Source organism: Rousettus aegyptiacus, unplaced genomic scaffold (genome assembly GCF_014176215.1).
Source record: "Rousettus aegyptiacus isolate mRouAeg1 unplaced genomic scaffold, mRouAeg1.p scaffold_m13_p_1, whole genome shotgun sequence".
In the NCBI taxonomy this organism is placed as follows: Eukaryota; Metazoa; Chordata; class Mammalia; order Chiroptera; family Pteropodidae; genus Rousettus; species Rousettus aegyptiacus.
The window spans coordinates 26,704,745-26,731,300 of record NW_023416284.1 but is presented as its reverse complement, the minus strand read 5'-3'; the positions used below and the strand labels follow the sequence as shown (position 1 = coordinate 26,731,300).

At 48.2% G+C, this 26,556-nt stretch overlaps 1 protein-coding gene across 11 annotated transcripts in view; it reads left to right on the top strand.

Annotated features, from left to right (window-relative positions):
- HIVEP3 (HIVEP zinc finger 3) overlaps nucleotides 1-26,556 on the top strand; it is a 432,406-nt gene that overhangs the window by 358,788 nt on the left and 47,062 nt on the right. For 10 of the 11 annotated variants that reach the window (XM_036232703.1, XM_036232685.1, XM_016140001.2 and 7 more), the window contains 2 exons: nucleotides 16,566-22,162; nucleotides 24,976-25,121. In XM_036232703.1, coding sequence (XP_036088596.1) covers nucleotides 17,090-22,162; nucleotides 24,976-25,121 — 5,219 coding nt within the window. In that variant the 5' untranslated portion in view covers nucleotides 16,566-17,089. The remainder of the gene's footprint in view (nucleotides 1-16,565; nucleotides 22,163-24,975; nucleotides 25,122-26,556) is intronic. The other variant, XM_016140000.2, reaches the window with a different exon arrangement.

Sequence of the window (26,556 nt, the reverse complement as noted above, 5' to 3'; positions counted from 1 at the left end):
CAGCCAGGGGTCCAAGGACAGTGGGGTAGTACTTTTAAAAGTCTGGAGGACAAAGAGTTTGAACTAAGAATTCTATCCCCCCAAACTCTGAAAATGAAATAAAGACTTTTTTTAAGAGTTCAGAAAGTTTATCACTCAGTCACCTATATTTTCTGGAAGAAGAAAAAAAAAAAACCTCCTAGAGTTCTTTCTATCAATCAAAAATGGAATCCAAAAAGACGATGACATGGAATTCAAGAAACAGTAAAGGAAACCATAAATACTTTGAAGGAAAATTGCTCCTTGACTTGTGGAAGACTGTTCTTGTGATGAAGTTTCAGTCATGTGGAATTGCATTTCTTTCTCTTGGGTCCATTCATACTAAGTGGTTCCCCAGGAAATAATATCTTCAAAATCATACTATATATTAGCTTCAATTTTTAGAATTAACCTATAGACTGTATAATTATAATATAAAGGAGAACGTAAATGTTATGAAACTTATCAGTGTAAAAGTAATAATATATAAGTAACAAATTTAAAGACGGACAGGAGAAAGGGTATGGAAAGAAGGTAATGTGCACAGATTTCTTCATTGTTCACAGCAGGAAGTGAACAGATACTTGGAGCTGACAGGACAGGATATAGCAATTTAAGTATTTGAAGACGCTAAAAAGGCAACTGCCAGAATAACCAAAAATGTATAACTATCAAAAATGGTGAGATGGAATAGAAGGAAGTTGGAGGAGAGGGTAAATACAAAAAAAATTTTTTTAAATCCTTAAGCTTTCATAGCAGAGTTAGTACCATAATAAAGTGAGAATGGTTTCAAAGTCTGGGGCCTGGAAGACATCAGACTTCGGGGAAATTAACAACTTCCGAAGAAACAAACTCTATGACCACACCAGTACTATATTTCATCAGTACTTGCTGCGATACAAAGACTCCTGTCTTGTGACTCCAAGCATCAGACGTGTTATGACTGTGTTTAGAACAGATGTTTATAGAGAACTCATTTAAATAACACATCTGAAGCCTGATTTGATTCACGTCCTCAGCCTCTTCTCCTACCACTGTGTTCTACACGTCTGACCCTCTAACCCCACTGAACTACCTGCCTTCTCACACCCTCAGGGATTCCCCTAGTGTCACCCTGCCTTTGCCCACACTAGTCCCTTTTCTACAAGGTGAAATTCCATTTGTCCTTTGGAGCTCAGTGTACCATCTCTAAATCCTATCCTCCTAAGCCCTTCCTCCCCACCTGCAACCAGTACTCTGAACCTGTTTCCATCACGGCATCATGGCATCTACCACATTTATGTCTCTCTCCTTATACGCTTTGTATTTTTAAGTGCAAAGTCCATGTCTTTCTTTAAATTGAGGTATAACATACATACAGTTATGCACACATATCATAAGTGTACAAGTCAAATAGTTTTTACATATATACACCCATGGAATATGTGACTAGCCAGATCAAGATGTAGAACATTCTGTCACCCCAAAAAGCTTCTGCCTGCCCTTTCCTGGTCAGTAAACTGCCCCACCAGAGCTAAGCACTATTCTGATTTCTAATATCATAAAATTAGTTTCCCTGTTCTTGAACTTCAGTTAAGTGGAATTATATAGCGACAGTCTTATTGTGTCTGAATTCTGGTACTTCTTATTGTGTCTATGAGATCCATCCATATTTCTGTCAGTAGCGGTACTTTGTTCTTTTTTTATTACTATGTAATAATTCTTGTATAAATATACCACAGTTTATATATCCATTCTATTTGTTAACATTTGGGCTGTTTCCAGTATCTTGCTGTCATGAATGAAGCTGTTATGAACATTCTTGTTTGTGTTTTTTGGCAGATGAATTGCGCATTTCTGTAGGATATGTTCTTGGGAGTGGAATTTTTGGGTTATAGGGTAGGTGTGTGTTTGGCTGTGAAGATTTTGCCAATCAATTGTCTGAATGGTTATGTCTATTTACCTTCCCACCTACAATGTACAAGAAGAGTTCTAGCTGCTCCACATCCTTGCCAACATTTGGTATCATTTTGTTTGTTTCACGTTAGCCGTTCTGGTGAATGTGTGGTGGATTTAATTTATATTTTCCTAATGAGTAATGATGTCGAACACCTTTTCACATGTTTATGGACCATTAGACAACCTCTTTTTTGAAAGAGCCCGTTCAAATCTCTTGCCATTTTTAAAAATTGTGATAAAATACACATAAAATATATATCATCTTAATCCTCTTTAATTTCAGTGGTGCTGAGTATTTTTACATTGCTGGCAATATGCACGATTCTCCAGAACTCTTTCCATTTCGCAAAACTGAAACTCTATACTCATTAAATAACAATTCCCCTTGCCTCTCCTCACCACCCCCCAGCCCGGCAACCACCATTCTTTCTGTCTCTAGGGCTTTGATTATTCTAGTTACCTCACGTAAGTGGAATCATACAGTAACTGTCTTTATGTGACTTGCTTATTTCACTTAGTAGAAGGTCCTTGAGGTTCATCTACACTGTAGAATGTGTTCAAATTTCTTTCCTTTTTAAGTCTGGATAATATTCCATTGTATGTCTATACCACATTTTGTTTATCCGTTCATCTGCTTATGAACGCTTGCCATTGCTTCCACCTTTTGGCTATTGTGAATAATGTTACTATGAAAATGGCTGTACAAATATCTCTTTGAGACTCTGCTTTCAATTTTTTGGTGTATATACCCAGAAATGGAATTGCTAGATCACGTGGTAATACTATTTTCAATTTTTTTGAAAATCGAAACCACCATACTATTTTCTATAGAGGCTGCACCATTTTGTATTCCCGCCTGCAGTGCACAACGGTTCCAATTTCTCCGCATTCTCACCAACACTTGTTATTTTCCATTTTGTGTTTTCGGGTTGATAGTAGCCATCCTAATGCAAGTGAGGTGATATCTTGTGGTTTTGGTTTGCGTTTCTCTAATGAATAGTGATGTTGAATATCTTTTCATGTGCCTGTTGGCCATTTATATATATTCTTTGGAGAAATATTCAAAGGGCTATTCTAGTCCTTTACTCACTTTTTAATCTGATTGTTTGGTTTTTGTTCTTGATTTGTAGGAGTTCTTTATATATTCTGTATATTAACCCCTTATCACATACATGATTTGTAAATATTTTCTCCCATTTTGTAGGTTGCCTTTCATTCTGTTAATTATGCCATCTGATGCATAAAAGTTTTAAATTTTGATGAAGTCCAGTTTATCTATTTTTACATTGCTTGCCTATATTTAGTGTCATATACAAGAAATCATTGCTAAACCCAGTTTCATGAAACTTTTCCTTATGTTTTCTTCTAAGGGTTTTATAATTTTAGCTCTCACGTTTAGGTCTTTGGTCCATTTTGAGTCAACTTTAGCCAAAAGTTAATTGAGATGCCTTTTTAAAATTCATTTTTATAAGTTTTTTATATTCTGGATGAGTTGTCAAAATGTATTGTGAATATCTTTCCCCAGTCTGTGGTTTGTCTTTTAACTCTATTCTTGGTATCTTCTGATGAGCAGATTTTTTTCATTTCGGTGAAGCCCAATTTATCAGTTTTTTCTTTTATGATTATGTGATTATGATCTTTGCAAACTGTGTAAGAAATCTTTGCTAGATCCAAGTTCAAAAAGTATGTTTTTGTGTTTTTTTTTCTATCAATTTATGCTTAATCTATTGTATTTGGGCCAGTCATCCATTTCACATTAATATTTATATATAGTGTGAGGGAGGGGCCTATTTACTTCTTCCTTATAGATACCAAATTGCTTCAGCACTATTTATGGAAAAGATTATCATTTCCCCACCAAACACAATAACACCTTAATTATAAATTAAGTAACTATATATGTAAGAGTCTGTTTCCTTACTTTATTGTCTCCATTGATTTTTTTTTTAATTTCTCCCTTTGTTGATATCACATGGTCAACATTATAGTAAGGTCTGTTTTCATATTACTGGCCTGACATTGAAAAGGTTCACCTAATGCTTAAAGACTGAGTAAATAAATGAAATGAACTTCAAAGTGATCATTATAACTACTGTATTATTACGAGTACAGTTATATTCATTCTGCCATGTGGGCAAGGATCGTGGAGACCACAGGTAATCTCTACTGTTGTCATTGTTCACTTTTGGAATACACTGCGTATGTTACCTGGTCTCCCTGGTCATTTGTCCTTATATATAGTTTATTCTAGTGTTTGTGTGTGCGTGTGTGAGCATTATAGTGTGTTCTGTGTATTGCTCTTCATAGTAAACTGAAAAGCCTTAGCCCTCTTGGAAGCTTATAGATAGGTGTGCCTTTTGAACCACAGTCATTTGTGTAGAAACAAAATGCCACCAAAGGAACAGCTAGAGACCTGCTGGAAACTAATGAGAGAGCAGGCCACTGCTAAGAATGTGGAATGCAGAGCTTTCTTAGGCAACATTGATGAGAGACTGGCAGAATGAGAATGGCCAGAGGACAAGTCACCTGATCCTGCCTAACTTTCGTTTTAAGCTTTGTTCTTTCTTAAGCTCTTTCTCCCACAGGTACTTCCTGGACCATTTAAGATAAGTTCATTGAGTTAAGTTCAGATACTCGCCAAGTTCTTAGGAGTGTCCAGAAGCTTCTTTTAATCTTTACTGGAACTAGGTGGACATAAATAAATGACAAGATAGGTAGATGGATAGGTAACTAGATTTATACCAATAGATAACTTAGTAGATTAATAAACTAAAAGTACCTGAGTTTCACCAGGCCTTTGTTGAGTCAAGACTACATACAGTCTCTGACCTCAGTTCATTTTCAGTCTCAGTGGGAATAAGACTTAAACACTGTTGATAATTTTGTACGTGAAAGGAAAAAAAAAAAAAACAGTTCTTAACAAGGTCTCCCATGTGATGGGAAGGAGAGCTGCCAGGAACAGTGGGGTTACCAGAAGGGTTCGGACTGTGTTTTAAGTCTGAGGCCTCTCCTACCTGAGAGGCTGGCATGGCCCCAGCTGCCCTGATGGTCTCCACTGCAGAGGTCTCCTGATGGCCCGGGTTCAGGATCCAGCTCTGCCATTACCAGCTTCATGATTTTCTGCCTCAGTTTCCTCATCTGTAAAATGAGGAGGATAATAGTCCTTGCCTGGTAGGTTATTGTGTAAACCCTAAGAACAGCCTGGATGCATATTAAGAGTTTGGTGGTTTGGACTAGACACAGGACACTGGTTAAGACTATCTTTGCCTGAGTTATCACAACCACAAATAATCGAGGCTAAGTCTGGGCTTCCGAGGATCTTGCAGAGTAGAGTTGTGCCTGCATTATTGCTTAGTCTTTACTGTGAAACGTGTTCCTGCTTTCCTCAAGGATGTCACTGGAAACGTTGTCCTCCCCAGTGATATCAGTTCCGCCTTGGCCCCTGAGCTCTCTAACAGAAAAACAAACACCAGCCAGGTATAACTCACCCAGGATTGCCTAGCTCTCTCTTTGCTATGAATAGAATTTGCTTTTCAGCCATCAGATAGAAATTCCAAGCCCTCTCTCCATCTTGGGATTGGGAGGGAGGAAAAGAAGGAAAAATAGGAATGCAGAGACCACAGTCACGCAAGGAAAGTGATTTGGGAGCCTCCCAGACAGTGAATAATCCATCACTCATTGTTGGGGCAGCAGCATTTACCCAGAAACTCAATCCTGAGGTTAGCAGGGTTATACAGAGTGATTTGTACATGGGGAGGAGACTTTGGTGCAAGTATATAGATGGCTGTAGTTAACTGAGAATACTTCCTAGAGAAGCTGGAATGCTGGGAAGGAAGGCAGAATCCATCTGGGTCACTCTGACCAAGGTCAGTTCTCTTGGGGGTTTCTAGGTGGTGGCCTGCCCTCAGGGTTCACATCCTACCTCTGCTTTTCTTATCATCTGAAGCAATTAGCCTCACTTCTTTGAGCCTCAGTCTTCTCATCTGCAAAAAGGGTACATGTGTAAGGGTTAATCTATGAATGTTTCATACAGTTAGGGCGTGTGGTAAATTTAAGTATTTAAATTATTTTTCAATGTTTTACTCAGTGCTAGGTCCAGTGCCAGGCACTGGACATGCAAAGATGAATAAGGCCCAGTCTCTACCCAGTCCAGCCTACCAGACTCTCCCTTTGGGAATACGAGTTTTGCAGGAAGATGCTGATGCACAGTAAAGCCACGGGCCTGACCCATGGCAGACATCTCAAGCTTCTCAGGAAAGCAGTACTATTTGACCTATTGGATTAGTGAGGAACTTCTTCCCAACACAGGTAATCCATCAGACCCTAGGTAATGCCTGTTTTTCATGAGTGAATCAAGACCAGAGGGTGTGAGGGGCTGGTCGCCCCAGAAGCCTGATCCAGCCCAGCAGCATACCCCTGGCCACCCTGTGGGACCAGATTGTACCTTCCACCTACTTTCTGAGGGTCAGCACCGACCCCAGCTCTGTTAGAAGGTCTGTTTGGCACAGCCGAGACTTCACAGTTTGGGGCTTATTCTCGTCATTCTAGGGTGTAGCAGGGGACATGTGGAAACTTCTGCCCATGCTCTGAACCCACCCCAAGTGCAGTGTGGGGTCCCTTGCCAGGCTATCTGGGCCCCAAAGCTCAGGCTGGGGGAGAGGCAGAAAACTGAACATTCCCCATAGCCACATTTCAGCCTCCTGTGTTCTGCATCTGTTGTGCCGCCCACCTAGGCTAGAATACCCTGCTTTCAAATCTAACCATCATCATTTTCCCCATCTTTCAAGGCCAAGCTCAAACACATCTTCTTTCAAGAAGCATCCCTGACTTCTCTGTGGAATGAGCCTTCAGAATCCTTTTTCTGCCTGATTCCTGGGGAAGAGCAACATGTAAACACAGAGAGGTCAAGAGCGTGTTGGTTAGGGTTGACACACCAGTGAAAGTGTAGGGCAGAGAGAGGAGGGTGGTTGACAGGGCTAAACTGCCATTAGCTGACTCTCCCCCACAAGGGGAGCTACTGAGAGTTCTTGACAAAGGGAGGGGTCTAGTGAGGTTGGCAATTAAAGAGTTTTCTCTTGCCACAAGGAATGGTGGAGTGGGGTGGGGTAGGCTAGGATGGGGGAAAGTTGAGAACCTAGAGGGAAGATGATTAGTTACAGGAGGCAGGTAGAGGAATTTCATCAGTTTCCCCAAATGCTAGGCTGTAAAAAAAAAAAAAGTGTGTGTCGGATTTACATAGGAAATTTTGTAAAAATATAGATTCCAGGGCCCTTTTCCCACAGATCTGTTTCAGTGGATCTGGAATGGAGCCACAACCTGTGTTTAAGAAGATGCCCCAGGACGTTTTGATGGTGCGGGGGTGGACTATTCAATAATGATGTTAGGACAACTGGCTACCTATATTGGGGAAAAAAAAAAAACTAACCTTTTCCTTTACCTCACTCCTTACACAAAAATAAATGCCAGATGGAGTCAGGGTGGCACTAGAAAGGGGTGGAAGGGAGGGAGGGCAGGATGGAGGGATGGCGGAGTGGAGGGGCAGAGAGAGGGGGAAAAGATGATAAAGGAACTGGAAGAAAATGAGGTGACATTCTAAAACATCATCTTGAATATGAAACCCGAAAGTCGTAAAGAGAAAGATGGATGCTGCATGACCCTATAAAAACAAAATTTTTCTGTTTAGCAAAGTGAAAGACTAATGACAAGTAGGTAGAAATATTTGGAGTTCGCATATCAACATTCCAATATCGAAAGTTTGTATAAACAAATAATAAAATGTAAATTGTTAGAAACACAAGAGATGAAAAATAATTCCCTGAATTAAATAATTGTTTCATAAGTTTATGCAAAGTCCTAAGCTTCACTAGAGATCGAGAAATACAGATTTTAAAAAGAAATTAGATGCCACTGTGGTCAACAGAATAATGATCCCTAAAGATGTCTACATTCTAATCCCTGAAACCTGTGAATATATTGTCTTTCATGGCAAAAGGGAGTTTGTAGACATGATTAAGGATCTGGAGATGGGAGATCATCCTGGATCATCCAAGTGGACCCAACATAATCACAAAGAGTCCTTATAAGTGAAAGAGGGAGGCAGGGCAGTCATTGTTCACGTCAAAGTGAGAGGATGTGGCCGGCCATTGCTGGCTTTGAAGATGGAAGGGGCCGTGAGCCAAGGAATGCAAGTGGACACTAGAAGCTGGAAAAGGCGAGGACATGGATTCTTCCCTAGAGCCTCTAGAAAGAAAAATGGTCCTACCTTGATTTTAGCCCAGTGAGACCTATTTCAGGCCTCTAGAACTATACGATAATACATTTTAGCCACTAAGTTTGTGGTAATTTGTCCTAGCAGGAAAGGAAACAAATACAACCATTTTGCCTTTCATATTAGTAAATATTAAAGGGAATGGTTATATTCCAGGTAGAAAGAAGCTTAGAGAAACAGTCCTCACACACAATTGTTGGGAGTATAAATTTGTGCTTTTGGGGAAGTTTTTTGTCAGCACTCATCAAAAGCTTCAAGGTACATCCTCTTTGGCCAAGCATTTTCCCTTCTTGGAATTTATCCTGCGGATATACACAAATATGCAGAAGATATTCTTTGTAGCATTTCTTGGAATGAAAAATGCTGGGGACAACCTTTATGTGCCATCAATAAAGGTCTGGCTGAATTTGATTACAGCTCCAAATGGAATACTTTGCTGCCCCTAGAAAGAGTGAGGTGAACCTATCCACATATGGGTTAAAAAAAATAATAATAATAGAAAGAAAGAGAGGGTTGGGGGAGGGAGGGGGGGAGAGAGAGAGAGAGAGAGAGAGAGAGAGAGAGATAAAGGAAAGGAAGAAAGAAAGAAAGAAAGAAAAAAAGAAAGAAGGAAGGAAGGAAGGAAGGAAGGAAGGAAGGAAGGAAGGAAGGAAGGAAGGAAGGAAAGGCAGGCAAGTCGCAGATCAGGATGTATGATATGTTTTTGATTTCTTCATTTATATAAAAAATTCAATATATACACATATATTTATATAAATACCTTACAATGTAGAAAGGACATATTAAATTAACTGTAGCTTCTCTGAAGTAGGGCATGTGAGGGACAAGGGGATGCAGGGGAAGTACAATTTTACAGTGGCTTAAAATTTTTCAAGCACCTTTTTATGTTTAAAAAAAAAACGTTAAAAAGGGAAAAAGCTCCCAGCCTTTCTATTCTGTAGCCAGTCATTGGAACTTCTGGTCTAAATAAACCTGGTCTGGACCAAAGTCCCTGGAGTGAACACAGAGTAGACGTAGGGAGCCGAAACAACTGGATGTGGAGATGAATACATGGTTGGGGGCTAGGCCTTGAAGTCAGGAAGGGCTGCGCAGGTCAGGATCTGGCCAGGATCTAGACAGTTGGGACCCGTGCCCAGGAGGCCTGGAGAACAGGATGCACACAGATTCCTGGGCTGTCTGTGCCCTGAACCCCTCTGGTTGCTGGTAGGTCAGCAGCTGTGGGAGACCTGAGTGGTCAGGATCCTACAGGTGAGTCCAGTGCCTGGCTGAGGGAAGGCCAGGGCTTCACCCCACATTTGCAGTGTTGGTTGGCGCCAGCAATCGTAGCTGAGGCTGACACAGTATCCTTCCCCAGTCCTCCCCGAGAGTGGCCAACAGGACTGCAGGGGTGTCCACCTCTCAGCCAGTCCCACTTAGAGGTCGGGGTGCCTTTCACAAACATCAGCACATATCCCTACCTGTATCTCACCTTGATCAAGGTCTGATGGGGACTTGGAGCTTCATTTGTCCTGTGAAATTCATCCTCAGCTCAATTACAGCCCGCCTGAGCAAACTAGGAAACTTGGCCAGCGTTTTTCACAGCTGGCCACACTCCTACCTGATCTTAGAATCCTAAATCTATTATTGTCAGAATGGGAATGACCCTCGAGGTCATTTAGCCTGACCCTTCATGTTACAGAAGGGAAAATAGTCCCAGAGAGGGGAGTGCCTTGCCAAGGGTCACACAGCAGAGTTGTGTTTCGGGGCTTCTTGCTACAGGTGACTGGGCTCCAGGCCTATTCGTCCACCCTTGCTGAAGGAAACTCATGGACAACGGTGGGAGAGTCCTGGGAGGCAGCCCAGCCATAGTGAGAAGTCCAGGTGCTCAGGCCCCTTCTCTCACTGGGTATCCTACTCGCAACTAAGATCCTAAGATCCATCTACCCCTGTAGAGCTCCTCCACCTGCTTTCAGAAGAAAGGGCCCCAAACAGAATCAAAAGACTCAGGGATTTTCTTCAGTTTTCCCTGGACACTTCCTAGCTGGTTATCTTTGGGTAGGTCATGCCTCTCCTTGGGCCTCAGTTTCCTCCCAGAAGCAAATGGGGATGATGGGTACAAAATACTGTGAATTTTAAGACAGGATTGTGTTTGTGCAACTCACGCATTCAGCCATAACAGAGGCCGGAATTCAGGACCCTCCCCAGATTTGCTGTCATGGGCCTCACTGACCGGTCATTATTCCACGGGGTCCCAGTGACCAAGAGGCTCCAAAATTGCCAACTTCAGTAGGAGAACCATCCCATGCAGCTTCCATGGAGGCAGGGGGATCTTCCCGCTGACCTGGGAAAGCTGTGTGCCAAGACTGAGGTGATTTCAATCCATGAGTGTCTTCGGTTCTAGCTTGTCACCAACTGATCCCCTGCCTGTCCTCCTGTTCCCACTGCTGGGACCACTTGGTCCTGTCCAGCTTGCGCACTGATGCTTCGCTTGTCTGGGGGAACTTGGAAAGCCTACGCACGTAGCTGGGTGGTTCGGCATCATGCCGCCTTCTCCGGAGTCCCCGCCAGATTCAAAGTCTGCTCTCATTTCTTGAGCACCAGCTGCGTGCCAGGTACTTTCCATGCATAATCACCACATTTAATCTTCACAACGATCTGGGGCCTAAAAGCAGCAAGGCCAGGACTGGAACCCAGGCCAGGGCTCGTTTCCACAAAGCCATGGCTGCCCCTCACACGGAAACACTTTCCCCAATCACAATGGAAACCATTGTTTCTTGAACGTTGACTACATGCTAAATAAGCGCTTTATAGGAATTAACTCAATTCGAACTACATGTGGTATGTTTATTGTCCACGTGTTAGATGTGGGGAGACTGATGCTAAGAGAGGTTCCAAGGATTTCCAGTTAGGAGGTGGAGGAGCCAGAATTCAAACGCAAGCTGTCATGATACTGCCTTTGGAGTCGCCGTGTGGTGTGTGCCCTTAGTGACTAGACGCTTGCCTCACAGCAGATGTCCATCTTGTTCTTTAGTCCTAAACCCTAGTTTGTGTTGTTACCTCTCCCTGTGTCTCAGCGTGGCCAGGCCTGGGCTCTTTTTACCGTCCCCTTAGTCCATACGGCACTGCAGTCCTCTATGTGAGTTAGTGTGTTTGTTCAACAGCTCCAAAAGCAACCGTGTAGCTGTGGCTAAAGACAAGATAGAGGGTGTATTTCTTTCTCGGGGGCAGGTGACTTTGCTTACGGTCTTCTTGTCCTACCATCCTTAGGGTCACATTCCTGTCCGTGTGATCAGAGTTGGCTCACCACGACCACAGCCTCCATGTTCCTTCCTGAAAAAAATGGACGTGTGGAGGGTGGATCCTTTATTTTTTGGCTGTAACCTACCGGCCTACATTCATTACGTTGGCCAGCACTGGCTGCATGGGAGGGCGGGAAGTGCTGGGTGTTCGTTCATAAACCAGCTGAAGCTCGGAGGCTTGGATTACTAAAAGGGAAAGGGTTACTGGGAGACATTTTCTGTCCCTGCCTCCTTTCCCTGTTCCCAGCCAGAGCCTCACCCTTAGCCTCGGCCCCTCTCTTTGTGAAAATGTTCTCTGTGGCTTTCTGACCTCTCCCTGTAAGTCTCCAGATCCACATCCCCACATCCAGCCTGTCTTGTCACTATCTGAGCCCACAGCCACTTTTACTTTTCTTTGCAGGTGAAAAATTTTACTTCATCTTGCTCATGCGCCATACACAGTATCACACACGGAGATTCTTTGCGGGGGCACTGGGTTAATGAAATGAAAATACCGTTTGCCTCCTGTCCAACCTATGCCCTTCCGCACTGGGTTTCGGCTTTTGAAGTGAAGAGGAAGGCTTGCTTTCCTGCTGTTTTTAAGATCAGCATGTTTTATTACTGTCAGTGAAATTTTTACCAGATTTTGACATATTGGGGTGTGTGTGTGTGTGTGTGTGTGTGTGTGTGTGTAGATCATAAGCAAAGCAAAGAACTTTATCAAGCCCCATAAATTCGGGATCAGATTAACCTAATAGCCCCTGGGCACCAGGCCCTGTTCCTGTCTTGCCTCAGTCTTATCTAACTTGGCTAGTGACCCGAACTCTCTAGTCTAGAGCCCAAGGCAGATTCAAGCTGGCCTCCTGCCAAGACTGGTAGAATCATCCTCTTGACAAAGCCCACCTCCCATCTCCCCTCTAACAAAGCCCTCTGGGTGTCCCCTCCAGCCTACAGCCATGTTGTCCCAATGCCTTGGATATGGGAGGTGCTTTCCAGTTTGGTTTCAGAGCTTCAGGCTACCTTACCCAACTGTTGGCTCTCCCATCATTTCCCACTCCCCTGGGGCCTTCGTGGCTCCAGCGCAGTCACCCTACCCTCTTCCCTATTGGGCTGTTCTAATAGCTAGACCTATGAAAGCTTCCAGAAGTAGAAGCTGAGTTGTCTGATGTGTTAGCCAATTGGCCTTTAAAACTCAGGTTTCCTCATGGTTCTAATCTGGTTTCTAAGCTAGAGCTGTTGGGGCTTTGGCCTCAGTGTCAGAAACGTGGACCCTATGACCCTTCTGCCACCATCAGCAGAGGATACCCACCCTCCCTGAGGCCTGAGGCTCAGGCCCGTGAGGGCCCCACCCCTGGGCCCTGTCAGGGAAACCCTCTACCTCACGTCACCAGTGACTTTTGGATATGCCCTCACCGATTCTCTGGAGAAGCAGGGTTTTCTCTATTACTTCAAGTTTATATTAAAGAAACACAGAAGGTAGGAAGGAGCCATTTTCTTAGTGACACTTGGTCACAGTGATCAGAAACCATCCTTCTAAAGGAGTCGGAGAGTTAAGCGATAATGTGTTTATACCAATCTGAGGCCTTCTTGGTTCCTATAATTTTGCCTCATGTCTGCACCCACAGTCCTAGCTGCACCCTTCTACTGCCCCTTTTTATTAAGACCCTTGGACCTGTCATGAGGTGTGGAGCAAGGCAGCAGAGTGCACTGACCTAGGAATCTGAGGACTAGTGTGGCCCTGGACTGGTCGCCTCCCTCTGTGGCTCAGGTGCCCTATCTGCAGAATGTAAAGGTGGGCCTTCTAACCCCTGGGCACTACTGACTCCATGACCTGGGTGGCTGATGTGTCCTGGTTTCTCCTTCCTTAGAGGGTACAAGCAGAATGACCCTCTCCTGGGGAGCACCAGGCTCAGTGCACAGGTGTAGGCCGGATGCTGGCCCTAGGCAGGTGGTGCTGGCCCAGTGAGTCATCTGATGACACAATAGTCGCCTGATTGTCTTCCTCACTCCTACTACCTGGACTGGGAATTGCCCCAAACCCCAGCCACTGGGTGTTTTCCCACCTGCCCCTGGAGAGTCTTGTGGCTCAGTGAGGGAGCAACTGCAGGACTGGACAATGTAGCATCCTCTTTGGCCAGCTGACTTTCACTCGGATTCTGAGAATTCACCACATAGTCATGCCGCAGGGTCTCATTCATCCATCAGAAGAAGCAAAGCTTACTACTAGCTAGTATTTGGGGGTATTTTGAGATCATTGCTGGAAAGAGTCAATAGAAATAGTAAGTGTAGTCAGCCTTTTATCATCCAAACCCAGTACCCATGGGCCTCTCTCCCACACAAGTGCTGTCAAGTCGGGGAATCCCAGACCAGCCTGGAGAACAGTTCTCCCTCTACGCTGCAGATGTCTGCCTTGTCTGACTTTTAGATGACTTCTGCCCACCTTCTCTTAGATAAGTGAGGCCTGGGGCAATGCCACCAGGATTGACTCCCGTTTCTCCTGTCTGGCAGCCAGAGCAAGGTTAGGACATAAGTTAGAAGGCCTCCTTCGCTCTTGAGCCTCTAGACACCTGCCGATGTTCTCCCTGGAGATACAGCCATGTCCCTGGGGCCAAGCCGGTGCTCTCATAGAACAGAAAGCCAGACACCGCAGTGCCCATTGCGCCACAGAAGTCATAGGGGGCGTTGATTCATTGAGGCGGAGGGATGAGCCCTGGCCAGGGGTCAGGAGGCACAGGACGGTCTAGCTTTGGCACCAGCACTGCACAGTTTTAGGGGAAAAAATCACATCATCCTTTTAGGCCACAGAATCTTTGTCAAGTGAGAGGACTGGCCTAAATAACCAGTCTCTAAGAATCCATTAGTAAACCATGGTTAACCTCAGTTCTCATAGCAAAGATTAAAAGTTTATACCAGACACTCGGAGTCATCGCTTATGCCCAGTTTGGGTCTCAAGGTAAATATGGATTGTGAGAGTAGCCATTTCTCCCAGTTTGCCTGGGACAGCCTGGTTTATTCCTATTGCTTCTTCATAATCATTAGTAATATCTCTTTTACTCTCAGAAGTGCCCTACTTTGGATATATCTTCCATGGCCCTCCTACTGATGGCAATATAATGAAATGAGGTTTCCCTGCCATCCCCACATTGGCCCTGCTTTGGAGGATGCCGTCTCTGCCTGTGTCAAGGGAAGTCTTTGCTCAAAGAATAGCCTTTGCTGAGTTGTGACCTTCTGTTGACAAAAATCAATCACCACATTTGCTGGAGGGATGTCATTTGAAGACACGGGTGATTTCATACATCATTCTCTGTCCCTGTCTGAAGTACCACATGAAAAAGTTCTTTTCAAGCAACCCTTTGCTTCCTGCAAGGAACTGAGATATTTCTTCCTCTCTGGCTATAAGGACTCTATAATAGACCACATCTCTCTTTTCTCCTTGGCTGCCAGGAAGCTCAGATATAAGTGTGCAGCTGAACTATAGAAACAATGTAAGCCCTTACGATTGGTATGCCTATGTTCTTTCCATCCCACCAATTCTGACTTCCTGCCTTATTTACATTTTCCTTTGTTCTGATTTGTTGTTGTTACTTAGTTTTCTTTCTTGATGGTTTGTCATTCTTTTATAAATATTTATAAAATTTTGTTATAGTTACTTTGAATTCTTTGTAGAACCAAGATGGAAAGGAAACACGTAAGGAGTAAACTGATAGTACATAATTTTTAGCTAACAGATCAAACCACCTGCTCCTCCATTTCATGTCATTTTTCTGAGGTCCTGCCATTTGAGAGACATTTTTTGAGTCTTTCAGACTTGTTAACTTTTTATGAAAATGGAAAGAGCAAACTCTACAAATCTGCATTAGCAAATATCTGGTAAAAATCAGGGCAAGAGCATGAAGGGAGCCTGAGGTCAGGGTGCGAGGGGCACGGGACACTTACAGGAGGGGGAGGAAGACCACAGAGACACTGGTCACTCACTCAGGGCCTCACCTGTGGGTGGCTGAGGAATGAACTCTAACCACGGGGAGCCTGGGTTCAGGTGCCGGTCCTGCCTCTTATGAATGTGAGACCTTAGAAGGCCACCTTCCCTCCGTGGTCATCAGTTTTCTCCACTGGAAAATAAAGTGGCTGAGTGAGACAGAGTCCACAGTAACTTCCAGGTTTGAAATCCTGACCATGCTTCTTGGAAGAAGGGCCCTGAGATGCACTTAGGGCCCAGGAAGCCTAGGCTGCCTGACTTTTGGCTGGCCCTGGGAGGACGCACTTGCTGCTCCAGCTTTGCCCCTCAGTTTGGCCAGGACCCACATTCTGAGCCACTTCCAGGATACCCCTGGGGTACTTACTAGACAAGGAAAGGCTACAAAGCTGGAGGAACCTGCGAGAATGATTCTCCCATCCGATCCAGTGATCACAACTGTGTTACACTGTGAGCTGCCACAGGCAAGAGTAGTGGCTTTAGCTTCACTATAAAACACGGGCTGGGACGTGGGTTAGAAGGGAGTAAAGACCATGAACGATGCCCCCCTGGACACCTTTAGAATCCAAGGTCAAAGAGAGAGTAGTAGTAACCTGAAAATAATCTATCCCTTGGAAAGCACATCCCTGTTTAACCCACCAGCACCCCTTCCTGCTGCCTTCGTCCAGTGGCATCCATGTCCATCACTGTGGCGGACCCCACTGCGGTCCCAAGGCACAGGCGAGGAAGGAGTCATTGCTTCCATTTTATGATTTAGGCAACTGATGCTTACGGAGCTAAAATCCACTCAGGGGCACTCAAAGAGCAGAGACTGGAACCCAGGGCTCCCATCCAGAAATGTCCCGCCTTTTGCTCCCGATGTCCCATACAGCCAGAGTTCCCAGAACCACAGTTGGCATTTACGCCACCCAACGGCATTGTGAATGTGGGTGAGGGAGAGATGGGCAGAGCTCAGGGGCAGGCGTTTCTGCTCGAATCTCCCTAGTGAACCTTTTAGGAATCTCACTGGGTTTCACAGAGAGCTGCGCAGGCTGTGGGCAAACGACAGTAACTCTTCTCTTTTATGTGTGTGTGTGTGTGTGTATTTCCATGTGTGTGTTTTGTCACACAGAAGAACGTGAATTCCCATCCAAGGCCGTTGATCTTCAACACAGGGCTAAAGGGGAGAAGAGGCCGGGCAGAGCCACCCGTGGCATCCAGCGTGGCTTCTCTCGTGCCGGGACCAGGGATGACTGGGCCATGCACACAGACGTCTCCAGCCTTCAACAGTTCGCATAGCACACAGGGGACTCCTGGGGGGCCGCTTGCCACTGCCAACTGAAACAATACGATGGCAACACTGACGTCCTTCACGACGTTTCCACAACAGACATTCAGGCAGAAAGTGCTGGTGCATTTTCTGTCTGCAAAATAGAGAACCATGCCTCTCTGGCGTGAATAGTTTGAGCCCCGATGACCTGCTCTGAGTCCACTCACAGCCAGTGACACTTGCAAAAAAAACTCCCAAAGCCGGCTTGGGTTTGGTTTCTTCAGCTCTTGACCAATGTGGCCGAAGCCAGACTCCTCCCTGGGACACTTGGATTATTCATAAATGCAGCCTGCCCCGACCCTCCCTGAATAGCATCTGAAGTCTCCATGGAGGTCATGGATCCTGAACAAAGTGTCAAGGGCACCAAGAAGGCTGAGGGAAGTCCCCGGAAGCGGCTGACTAAAGGAGAAGCTGTTCAGACCAGTGTTTCGACCAGTGCCCTGTACCCAGGCAGCAGCTCGGCCGCCACCCCTGAGGGCCCCCTCCAGGAGCTCCTCGCCCCACAGCCCTTCCCGGGCCCCTCATCAGTTCTTAGGGAAAGCTCTCAGGAGAAAATGGGCCAGCAGCAGAAGCCCCCCAAGAGGTCCTCCATCGAAGCCTCTGTGCACATCTCACAGCTTCCTCAGCACCCTCTGACACCAGCATTCATGTCACCTGGCAAACCCGAGCACCTCCTGGAGGGGTCCACGTGGCAGCTTGTCGACCCCATGAGACCTGGACCCTCAAGCTCCTTCGTCACCCCTGGGCTCCATCCTCAGAGCCCGCTCCTCCCTTCCCATGCTTCCATCATCCCCCCCGAGGACCTGCCTGGCATCCCCAAAGTCTTTGTGCCTCGTCCCTCCCAGGTCCCCCTGAAGCCCACAGAAGAGGCACACAAGAAGGAGAGGAAACCCCAGAAGCCGGGCAAGTACATCTGCCAGTACTGCAGCCGTCCCTGCGCCAAGCCCAGCGTGCTCCAGAAACACATCCGCTCGCACACGGGCGAGAGGCCCTACCCCTGCGGCCCCTGCGGCTTCTCCTTCAAGACCAAGAGTAACCTCTACAAGCACAGGAAGTCCCATGCCCACCGCATCAAAGCTGGCCTGGCCTCTGGGGTGGGCACTGAGCTGTACCCCCCAGGGCTGGAGATGGAGAGGATCCCGGGGGAAGAGTTCGAGGAGCCCACCGAAGGAGAAAGCACTGATTCAGAAGAGGAAACGGGCACCACGTCCACTCACCCCGCAGAGCTGTCCCCCAAGCCTAAGCACCCCCTTCTGTCCAGCGGTTTGTACAGCTCGGGGAGCCAGGTTTCCAGCCATGAACGCTGTTCCTTGTCCCAGTCCAGCTCAGCCCAGTCACTCGAGGACCCCACTCCATTTGTAGAGCCCTCATCAGAACACCCCCTGAGCCATAAACCCGAAGACACCCACACCATAAAGCAGAAGCTGGCCCTCCGCTTGAGTGAGAGGAAAAAGGTGATCGACGAACAGGCGTTTCTGAGCCCAGGCAGCAAAGGCAGCACTGAATCCGGGTATTTCTCCCGCTCTGAGAGCGCCGAGCAGCAGGTCAGCCCCCCGAACACCAACGCCAGGTCCTACACGGAGATCATCTTTGGCAAGTGTGGGCGGATCGGGCAGCGGACCACCATGCTGACGGCCACCTCCACCCAGCCCCTCCTGCCCCTGTCCACCGAAGACAAGCCCAGCCTGGTGCCTTTGTCGGTGCCCCGGACGCAGGTCATCGAGCACATCACCAAGCTCATCACCATCAACGAGGCCGTGGTGGATACCAGCGAGATAGACAGCGTGAAACCCAGGAGGAGCTCGCTGTCACGGCGTAGCAGCATGGAGTCACCCAAATCTAGCCTCTACCGGGAGCCTCTGTCGTCCCACGGCGAGAAGACAAAGCCCGAACAATCGCTGCTGAGCCTCCAGCACCCGCCCAGCACCACTCCCCCTGTGCCTCTGCTGAGAAGCCACTCAATGCCTTCCGCCGCCTGCACCCTCGGTACCCCCCACCACACCTTCCGCGGTAGCTACTCCTTCGACGACCACGTCACCGACTCCGAAGCTCTGAGCCGCAGCAGTCAAGTGTTTACCTCCCACCCCCGGATGCTCAAGCGCCAGCCGGCCATCGAACTACCTTTGGGAGGGGAGTACAGTTCCGAGGAGGCAGGACCAAGCAGCAAAGACACAGCCCCCAAACCCACAGACGAGCCGGAACCCAAGGAAAGCGAACTCACCAAAAAGACCAAGAAGGGCTTGAAAACGAAAGGGGTGATCTATGAATGTAACATATGTGGTGCTCGGTACAAGAAAAGGGACAACTACGAGGCCCATAAGAAATACTACTGCTCAGAGCTTCAGATCACAAAGCCCGTCTCTGCAGGTGCTCACATGTCTCCCGAAGCTGAGAAGAGTCAGGCTGAGCACGAGCCTTGGTCTCAGATGATGCATTACAAACTGGGGACCACCTTGGAGCTCACTCCACTTAGGAAGAGGAGGAAAGAGAAGAGCCTGGGGGACGAGGAGGAGCCGCCTGCCTTTGAGTCAACAAAAAGTCAGTTTGGCAGCCCCGGGCCGTCTGATGCTGCTCGGAACCTTCCCCCGGAGTCCACCAAGTCACCAGCAGAACCAAGTAAGTCAGTGCCCTCCCTGGAGGGACCCTCGGGCTTCCAGCCAAGGACTCCCAAGCCAGGGTCCAGTTCCGAATCAGGGAAGGAGAGGAGAACAACGTCCAAAGAAATTTCTGTCATCCAGCACACCAGCTCCTTTGAGAAGTCCGACTCTCTGGAGCAGCCCAGTGGCTTGGAAGGGGAAGACAAGCCTCCGGCCCCATTCTCGTCACCCCGCCTTGCCCCGCATGGACGCTCCGCTCACTCCCTGCAGCCCAAGTTGGTCCGCCAGCCCAACATTCAGGTTCCCGAGATCCTGGTGACCGAGGAGCCTGACCGGCCAGACACAGAGCCGGAGCCACCGCCCAAGGAGCCTGAGAAGACGGAGGAGTTCCAGTGGCCCCAGCGCAGCCAGACGCTCGCCCAGCTCCCGGCAGAGAAGCTGCCACCCAAGAAGAAGAGACTTCGCCTGGCAGAGATGGCCCAGTCATCGGGGGAGTCCAGCTTCGAGTCTTCCGTGCCTCTGTCCCGCAGCCCAAGCCAAGAAAGCAGTGTCTCTCTGAGTGGGTCCAGCCGCTCTGCTTCCTTCGAGAGGGATGACCACGGAAAAGCCGAGGCCCCCGGGCCCTCGTCCGACATGCGCTCCAAACCCTTGGGCACACACATGCTGACCGTCCCCAGCCACCACCCACACGCCCGAGAGATGCGGAGGTCGGCCTCAGAGCAGAGCCCCAACGTTTCCCATCCCACCCACATGACCGAGACGCGCAGCAAATCGTTCGACTACGGCAGCTTGTCCTTGACAGGCCCTTCTGCACCGGCCCCAGTGGCCCCAGCAGCCCCAGCGGCCCCGCCAGAGAGAAGGAAATGCTTTTTGGTGAGACAGGCATCTCTGAGCAGGCCTCCAGAAACAGAGCTGGAGGCTGCCCCCAAGGGAAGACAAGAGAGCGAGGAATCAAAGCCCTCATCCAGTAAACCTTCGGGCAAAAGCTCACTGTCCCAGATCGCCTCAGCAGCCCCCACGCACAGTGGGCACCCGGGAGGCAAGAGCCAGGTGCAGGACAGACCCCCGCTGGGGTCCACTCCGCCCTACACAGAAGCACTCCAGGTGTTCCACCACCCCCTTGCCCAGCTCCCCCTGCATGAGAAACCATACCTGCCTCCGCCCGTCTCCCTTTTCTCCTTCCAGCACCTCTTGCAGCACGAGCCAGGACAGTCTTCAGAATTCTTCTCCACCCAGGCCATGTCCAGCCTCCTGTCCTCACCGTACTCCATGCCCCCACTTCCTCCCTCCTTATTTCAAGCCCCGCCACTTCCTCTCCAACCTACTGTTCTGCACCCAGGCCAGCTCCACCTCCCCCAGCTCATGCCTCACCCAGCCAACATCCCCTTCCGGCAGCCCCCTTCGTTTCTCCCCATGTCATACCCGTCCTCCTCAGCGCTCTCTTCTGGGTTTTTCCTGCCTCTGCAGTCCCAGTTTGCCCTTCAGCTCCCTGGTGATGTGGAAAGCCATCTGCCACCAATCAAAACCAGCCTGGCCCCACTGGTGACAGGGACCGCTGGCCTCACCTCCAGCACAGAGTACAGCAGTGATATCCAGCTGCCCCCCGTGGACCTCCCAGCCAGCTCCTCAGTGCCCACATCAGCCACCCCGCTGGTCCTGCCCGCCTGTCCAGACACCATGGTGTCCCTGGTAGTGCCCGTCCGAATTCAGACCAACATGCCATCCTACGGGAGCGCCATGTACACCACCCTTTCCCAGATCCTGGTCACCCAGTCCCAAGGCAGCTCAGCAACTATGGCCCTTCCCATGTTCGAGGAGCCCCCACGCAAAGGGACAGCAGCGGTGTGTGGGGCAGACGTATACAAGGCCGGGCCTGGGCCAGCCGGGGTAAGTGAGGAGCAGAGCAGGGGTTTCCAGACTCCATACCTGAGAGTGCCTGTGACATTACCTGAAAGAAAAGGCACTTCCCTGTCATCAGAGAGTGTCTTGAGCCTGGAGGGGGCTTCATCCACAGTGGGGGGAAGCAAACGCGTCCTTTCGCCAGCTGGCAGCCTTGAACTTACCATGGAAACCCAGCAGCAAAAAAGGGTGAAGGAGGAGGAGGCTTCCAAGGCGGATGAAAAACTCGAGCTGGTAAAACCATGCAGCGTGGTGCTTACCAGCACTGAGGATGGCAAGAGGCCAGAGAAATCCCGCTCGGGCAGCCAGGGCCAGGGCAGGAGGGAGGTAGAATCGCTGTCAAGCCTGCCCTCAGATCCACCTGACCCAAAGGAGATTCCTCTTCTTCCTCACCCCACACTGTCCCATGGGACAGCCCCAGGCTCAGATGCTTTGAAGGAATATGCCCAGTCATCTGGTAAACCTCACCGAAAAGCACTGCCCCCACTGAGTGTGAAGAAAGAAGAGTCCAAGGAACAACCTGACCTCCCTTCACTGGCACCTCCCAGCTCACTTCCTCTGTCAGAAACACCCCCCAGACCAGCCAAGCCGCAAGAAGGTACGGACTCCAAGAAGGTACTGCAGTTCCCCAGCCTCCACACGACCACTAATGTCAGTTGGTGCTATTTAAACTACATTAAGCCAAATCACATCCAGCATGCAGATAGGAGGTCCTCTGTTTACGCTGGTTGGTGCATAAGTTTGTACAACCCCAACCTTCCGGGGGTTTCCACTAAAGCTGCTTTGTCCCTCCTGAGGTCTAAGCAGAAGGTGAGCAAAGAGACATACACCATGGCCACAGCTCCACATCCGGAGACAGGAAGGCTCGTGCCATCCAGCTCCCGCAAGCCCCGCATGACAGAGGTAAGTTCAGCCTTGTTTTTCTTCTCACCACTGATTTTAACAGCCTTTGCTGAGCTTTTAAGCCACATTCTCCTCAGGTCCCATTTGCAAAACTAAAGCTAGATAGGAGGAAGGTTTCCTCTCTGTCAGGTATGATTAGTCGCCTTACCCGGAAACGTATTTATTGGGTTCCTTTTTTGATGTGTCCCTCACATCATCAGAATAGATACATTTCCATAAAGCGAGCTTTAAAAGTGATCCTGCTTTCCCAAGAGCTGTTATTGTAAAATTGGAGACACAATCTCAGCCAGGAAAAACAAAAATTCTCTGGAAGACTGGAAAACTTCGCTGCTGGGAATGCCTGCAGCAATTTCAGAGCTCTGTACCCCTCATCGTAGGTCCCCTTCGTCCTATTAGTCTTTTCCTGCTTCTCTTATTCTCTACGTCTGCTGTTTCCATCCTCTGGCACCGCTTGAAGTCTTCCCATTTCCAGAGATTCTAGAATTTGAGAACTCCTGAAATAGTCCTTTCTTTTCTGTGAGTAGGATAGCAATAAGGCTGGGCTGCAGTGTCCCTCTGTGAGTAGGCGGCAACGTCACTCTCAGCTTGACCCCTCTGTGCCAGGTAGGAGCACCTGGGCCCGACTGGGGGGCTCACTTCATTCCGCCATTGCCTCTGACCTGAGGCTGCATCAGGAGCTATAAAATGAATGGGTCCCTGCGAGTTCAGAAAGTTTGAAATTTGATAATTCCATTTGCTTCAGACAAGTGACACCTCTGTACCCTGAGAAGGCCAGCCTAAGGGTTCAGGCCATGTGATGGGTCATGCTAACTTGGCATTGGTGGAATAACAATTGGTCTGTTGATGGAGCAGCCTCGCTGCGTCGGGCACTGTGCTGCGAATCCGGTCAGTGCTCACCTCCACCTGTGAGGTAGCAGGACCATCTCCAGTCTGCAGAGGAGGGAACTGAGGGTCACAGGGCGAGAGACGGCAAGGTCACGTGGCAAATATTTGGCAAACCCAGAATTTGAACCCGGACCTGTCTGGCTCCATAGAGTCTGTTTTTCTTCTTTCAATTATTTGAGGAAAGAAAACATGACAAATGACCACAAATTTAAATATGTTTATTATTGTGTCTTTGGACTAGATGCTTTAGCCAAATCAGGCATAAATCTCCTAAATTAATTTCATGTTATAGACAAATGAACAAAAGTGTGTTCTATAACTTTCCTATGTCCACATCCTCCTCTTTTATCATGGAGTGAATTTTGTTCTTTGGATTTGTTACTCTTCACAGAAATATTTCCCAAATTTATTTTCTAAATGTCCTTGTCAGTATACAGACATCCCTAAACGAGATTTCCACTTTTGCCATAAACATCATGAATGATTTGCTCTCCAGTGTCTCTACTCAGATGTTTTTGTAATTATGTTCATACTTATAACTACTTGTGCACCTACTATGTTCCTGGTACTATGCTAAACTCTACTTTTATCCTCACAACCACCTCCAAAGTTAGGATACTATTCTGCCATTTTATGTATGAAGAAGCTAAAGCACAGAGAAGTTAGGTAACTTGCACAAGGCCACACAGTAAATGGCAGAGCCTGGATTCAAAACTAGATCTCACTCCAGAGCCCTCTCATATGATCTGGACTGCCTCTCTGCTTTAATTACTAGACACTAGAAGGCCATTTAACAAAAAGGAAGAATTAATTTGGCTTAATTGGGCTTGGCAATCATTTGTTTAAAATTCTACTTTCCTAAAATGAACCGAAACTTACAAACTTTTTCTTGGACTATTCCATTTGATTTGCTGGCATGTTCCCTACTGGCACTCAGTGGTGCTAGAACTCAGACTCCCTAATTTCCAACCAGCTGCCTTTCTCCTCAGCCCCAACCCGTTCTTGTTGGGACAGGTGTCTTGCCTGGCACAGGAGACTGTGGTTCTTAGATTATCCCAGCACCTAGAGATATGGTTGCTTCTCCTACTGGCTATAAACAGAATGGTTTCTCATGGCCTTCATGATAGTAGCATGCAGTAGGATGAGCATCTCACTCTAGGTACTGCTGGCCCCAGCCCCCAGCCCAGCATCCCTGCTCCCTATTCAAGAGTATGCCAACCCCCTGCTGCCATCAGAGGGTCTAGACAACATGTTCTCCTCATTGTGCCAGCTCTCACCATTAAGGCCTGTGGAGAGAATGGGTTCCCTTAGATGAACAACCCAAGCCTGCACACCCTCGGGTGCATGCCCATTGGTGGGCCAGCGCAGCCTCTCTGTGCCCAGCCCTGGGGGATTTTATTGATCAGGGCCCTAGGGAGACCTCTGCTCTGCCCCTAGAAATACCCTTAACCTGTTAGGTGACCTTGACTTTATGATCTACAAAAGAATTGGACCAGTTAATCTCTGCAGGCAGGGACTTTGCTTATTTGTTCAACATTCTTCAAGCACCTTCTCTGAGGCAGGCCTTGTTTTGGGTGCTGATGTGACCGAGGAGACCAAGAGGAGGACCTGCCCCAGAGGCTCCCAGACTAGTGTAAAAGAAAGAGCAAACACAGCTCTCCTGAGAAGGCCTGTTCTTCCCATGAGAAAGACTTGGTCAGAGTCCAAGTTTTGACACCAACTAACCACGTGGCCTTGAATAAGGGACTTCACCTCCCTGGGAATCAGCTTCCTTCTTTCTGTAAAGTGAAGCTAATAGCACTTCTTCACAGGGTAGAGTGGAGATTAAGTGAGCCACAATTAAGTGTAAGCGTGCAATGCCATTGAAGTCATCATTTCATTATTACCATGTAACCCGCAATGATTTTGTCCTTCCCGCGGTGGGCCAGGTTCACCTCCCTTCACTGGTTTCCCCGGAAGGCCAGAAAGATATAGCTAGAGCGGAGAAGGAAGAGGAGAAGAGAGGGAAGCCGGAGGAGGACGCTCCTGCCTCCAAGAGAGGGGAGCCGGCGAGGATCAAAATCTTCGAAGGAGGGTAAGAATCATGTTTGGTTTGCAATGTCTGCCTCCCATGGAGTAAAGCTCGTGCCCGGCCAGCAGGCCGAGGTGGTCCTGTCTGTATTCAGAAGTGGTAAACATCTCAACTGGCAGGGCTGTGCCACATGCGCCCTGGGGTTCCAGCCGTGGCTTCCAGCAGACGCCACCTTTGTGGGACGTGCAGGCAACTCTGTTTAAGAACAACAAGCTCATTGGTGGGAGATGGGGATGCTGGATGTGCCCTGTGGACTAGTGGGTCTGGGTCTTTCTCCAGCCCCTCATTCTCTCAGGTGCTGGCAGGTTTCTAGCCCTGCAGTGGGGTTAATAGTCTCCCAGGTCCTGTCCTAACTGCCGTTTACCTCGGTGCGTGTTCCCAAAAAGTCACCTTTGTCCGCCCAAGCAGCCACCTTGGCACGCCTAGTTTTCCACAGGGGACTCAGGCTCTGCCAAATAGGCTGTTTGCAGGGCTGATAACGCACTGCATGCACCAGCTGTTTACACCGGTCTCCATTCCGACTGGCCGGGATCCAGGACTCGTTGGCTGGTAAATATTTAGAATCTCATCCCTGGATTTTCACCTTGGTGCTTGTCTCTGGAAGCCTAATGATGTAAACATCTCAGAACTCATGACGGTGGGGCTTTCTGGGTTTCGGAAAGGTGTCTCGTTTCAGACTCACTCTGTGGAAGTTTTGTGCAAGCTATGTTCTGTGTGGCCACGTGTTTGCTCCGTGGGGGGTGGGTGTCTGTAAGCAGGTCCCATGGTGTCTGTCTCAGGGTCCTGTGTCTGTGTCCCCAGTGTGATCAGTGCAGCCCTTATCCTACCTAGCCCTGGGATATGACAGCATGGAGGAAAACCTACCTCTCAAGGATGACGGTACCCATGAGCACGAGCTGTCACTGGGGACCCGCGATTCTCCAGCACATGCAGGGGCCTCACTTCCAAGGTCAAAGTGGAAGGTGGCAGGTTCTTCTGCAGGGTCGGGGAGAGTGGAGACCACCAAGCTGCCCAAAGTCACTAGTGGGCATCCTCCTATGGTACTGACCAGCAGCGACTCTCTGGAAAAGGGATATTTGGAAAGAAAACTTGGGGAATTGGGTAGTCCCAGTTATGAGGAGGGGGCCGGGGATGGCAAACACCCTGAAATGGCAGGGACACCTCCCCCTGAGGGAGAAACATCCTGCCCAGGGTTCCAATAGCGGCTCCACTGAGAAACACTAGACCTAAGGTTTTTCAAACTACTAACCCTCTTTCCATGTGGGGACAGACCGGCTTCCGCCCCTGCTATTTGGTTAGAGCGCCCTCGTGTGTCTCTGTGTCCTCATATCACTGGGTCCTTGAAAGGACCTGTAAGACTTCATCCAAGGGTTGGCGCGTCTGGACTTGCCTTCCTCCCTCTTGCTTCAAGGACTGTCCTCGGGGCCCAAGGAGGCTG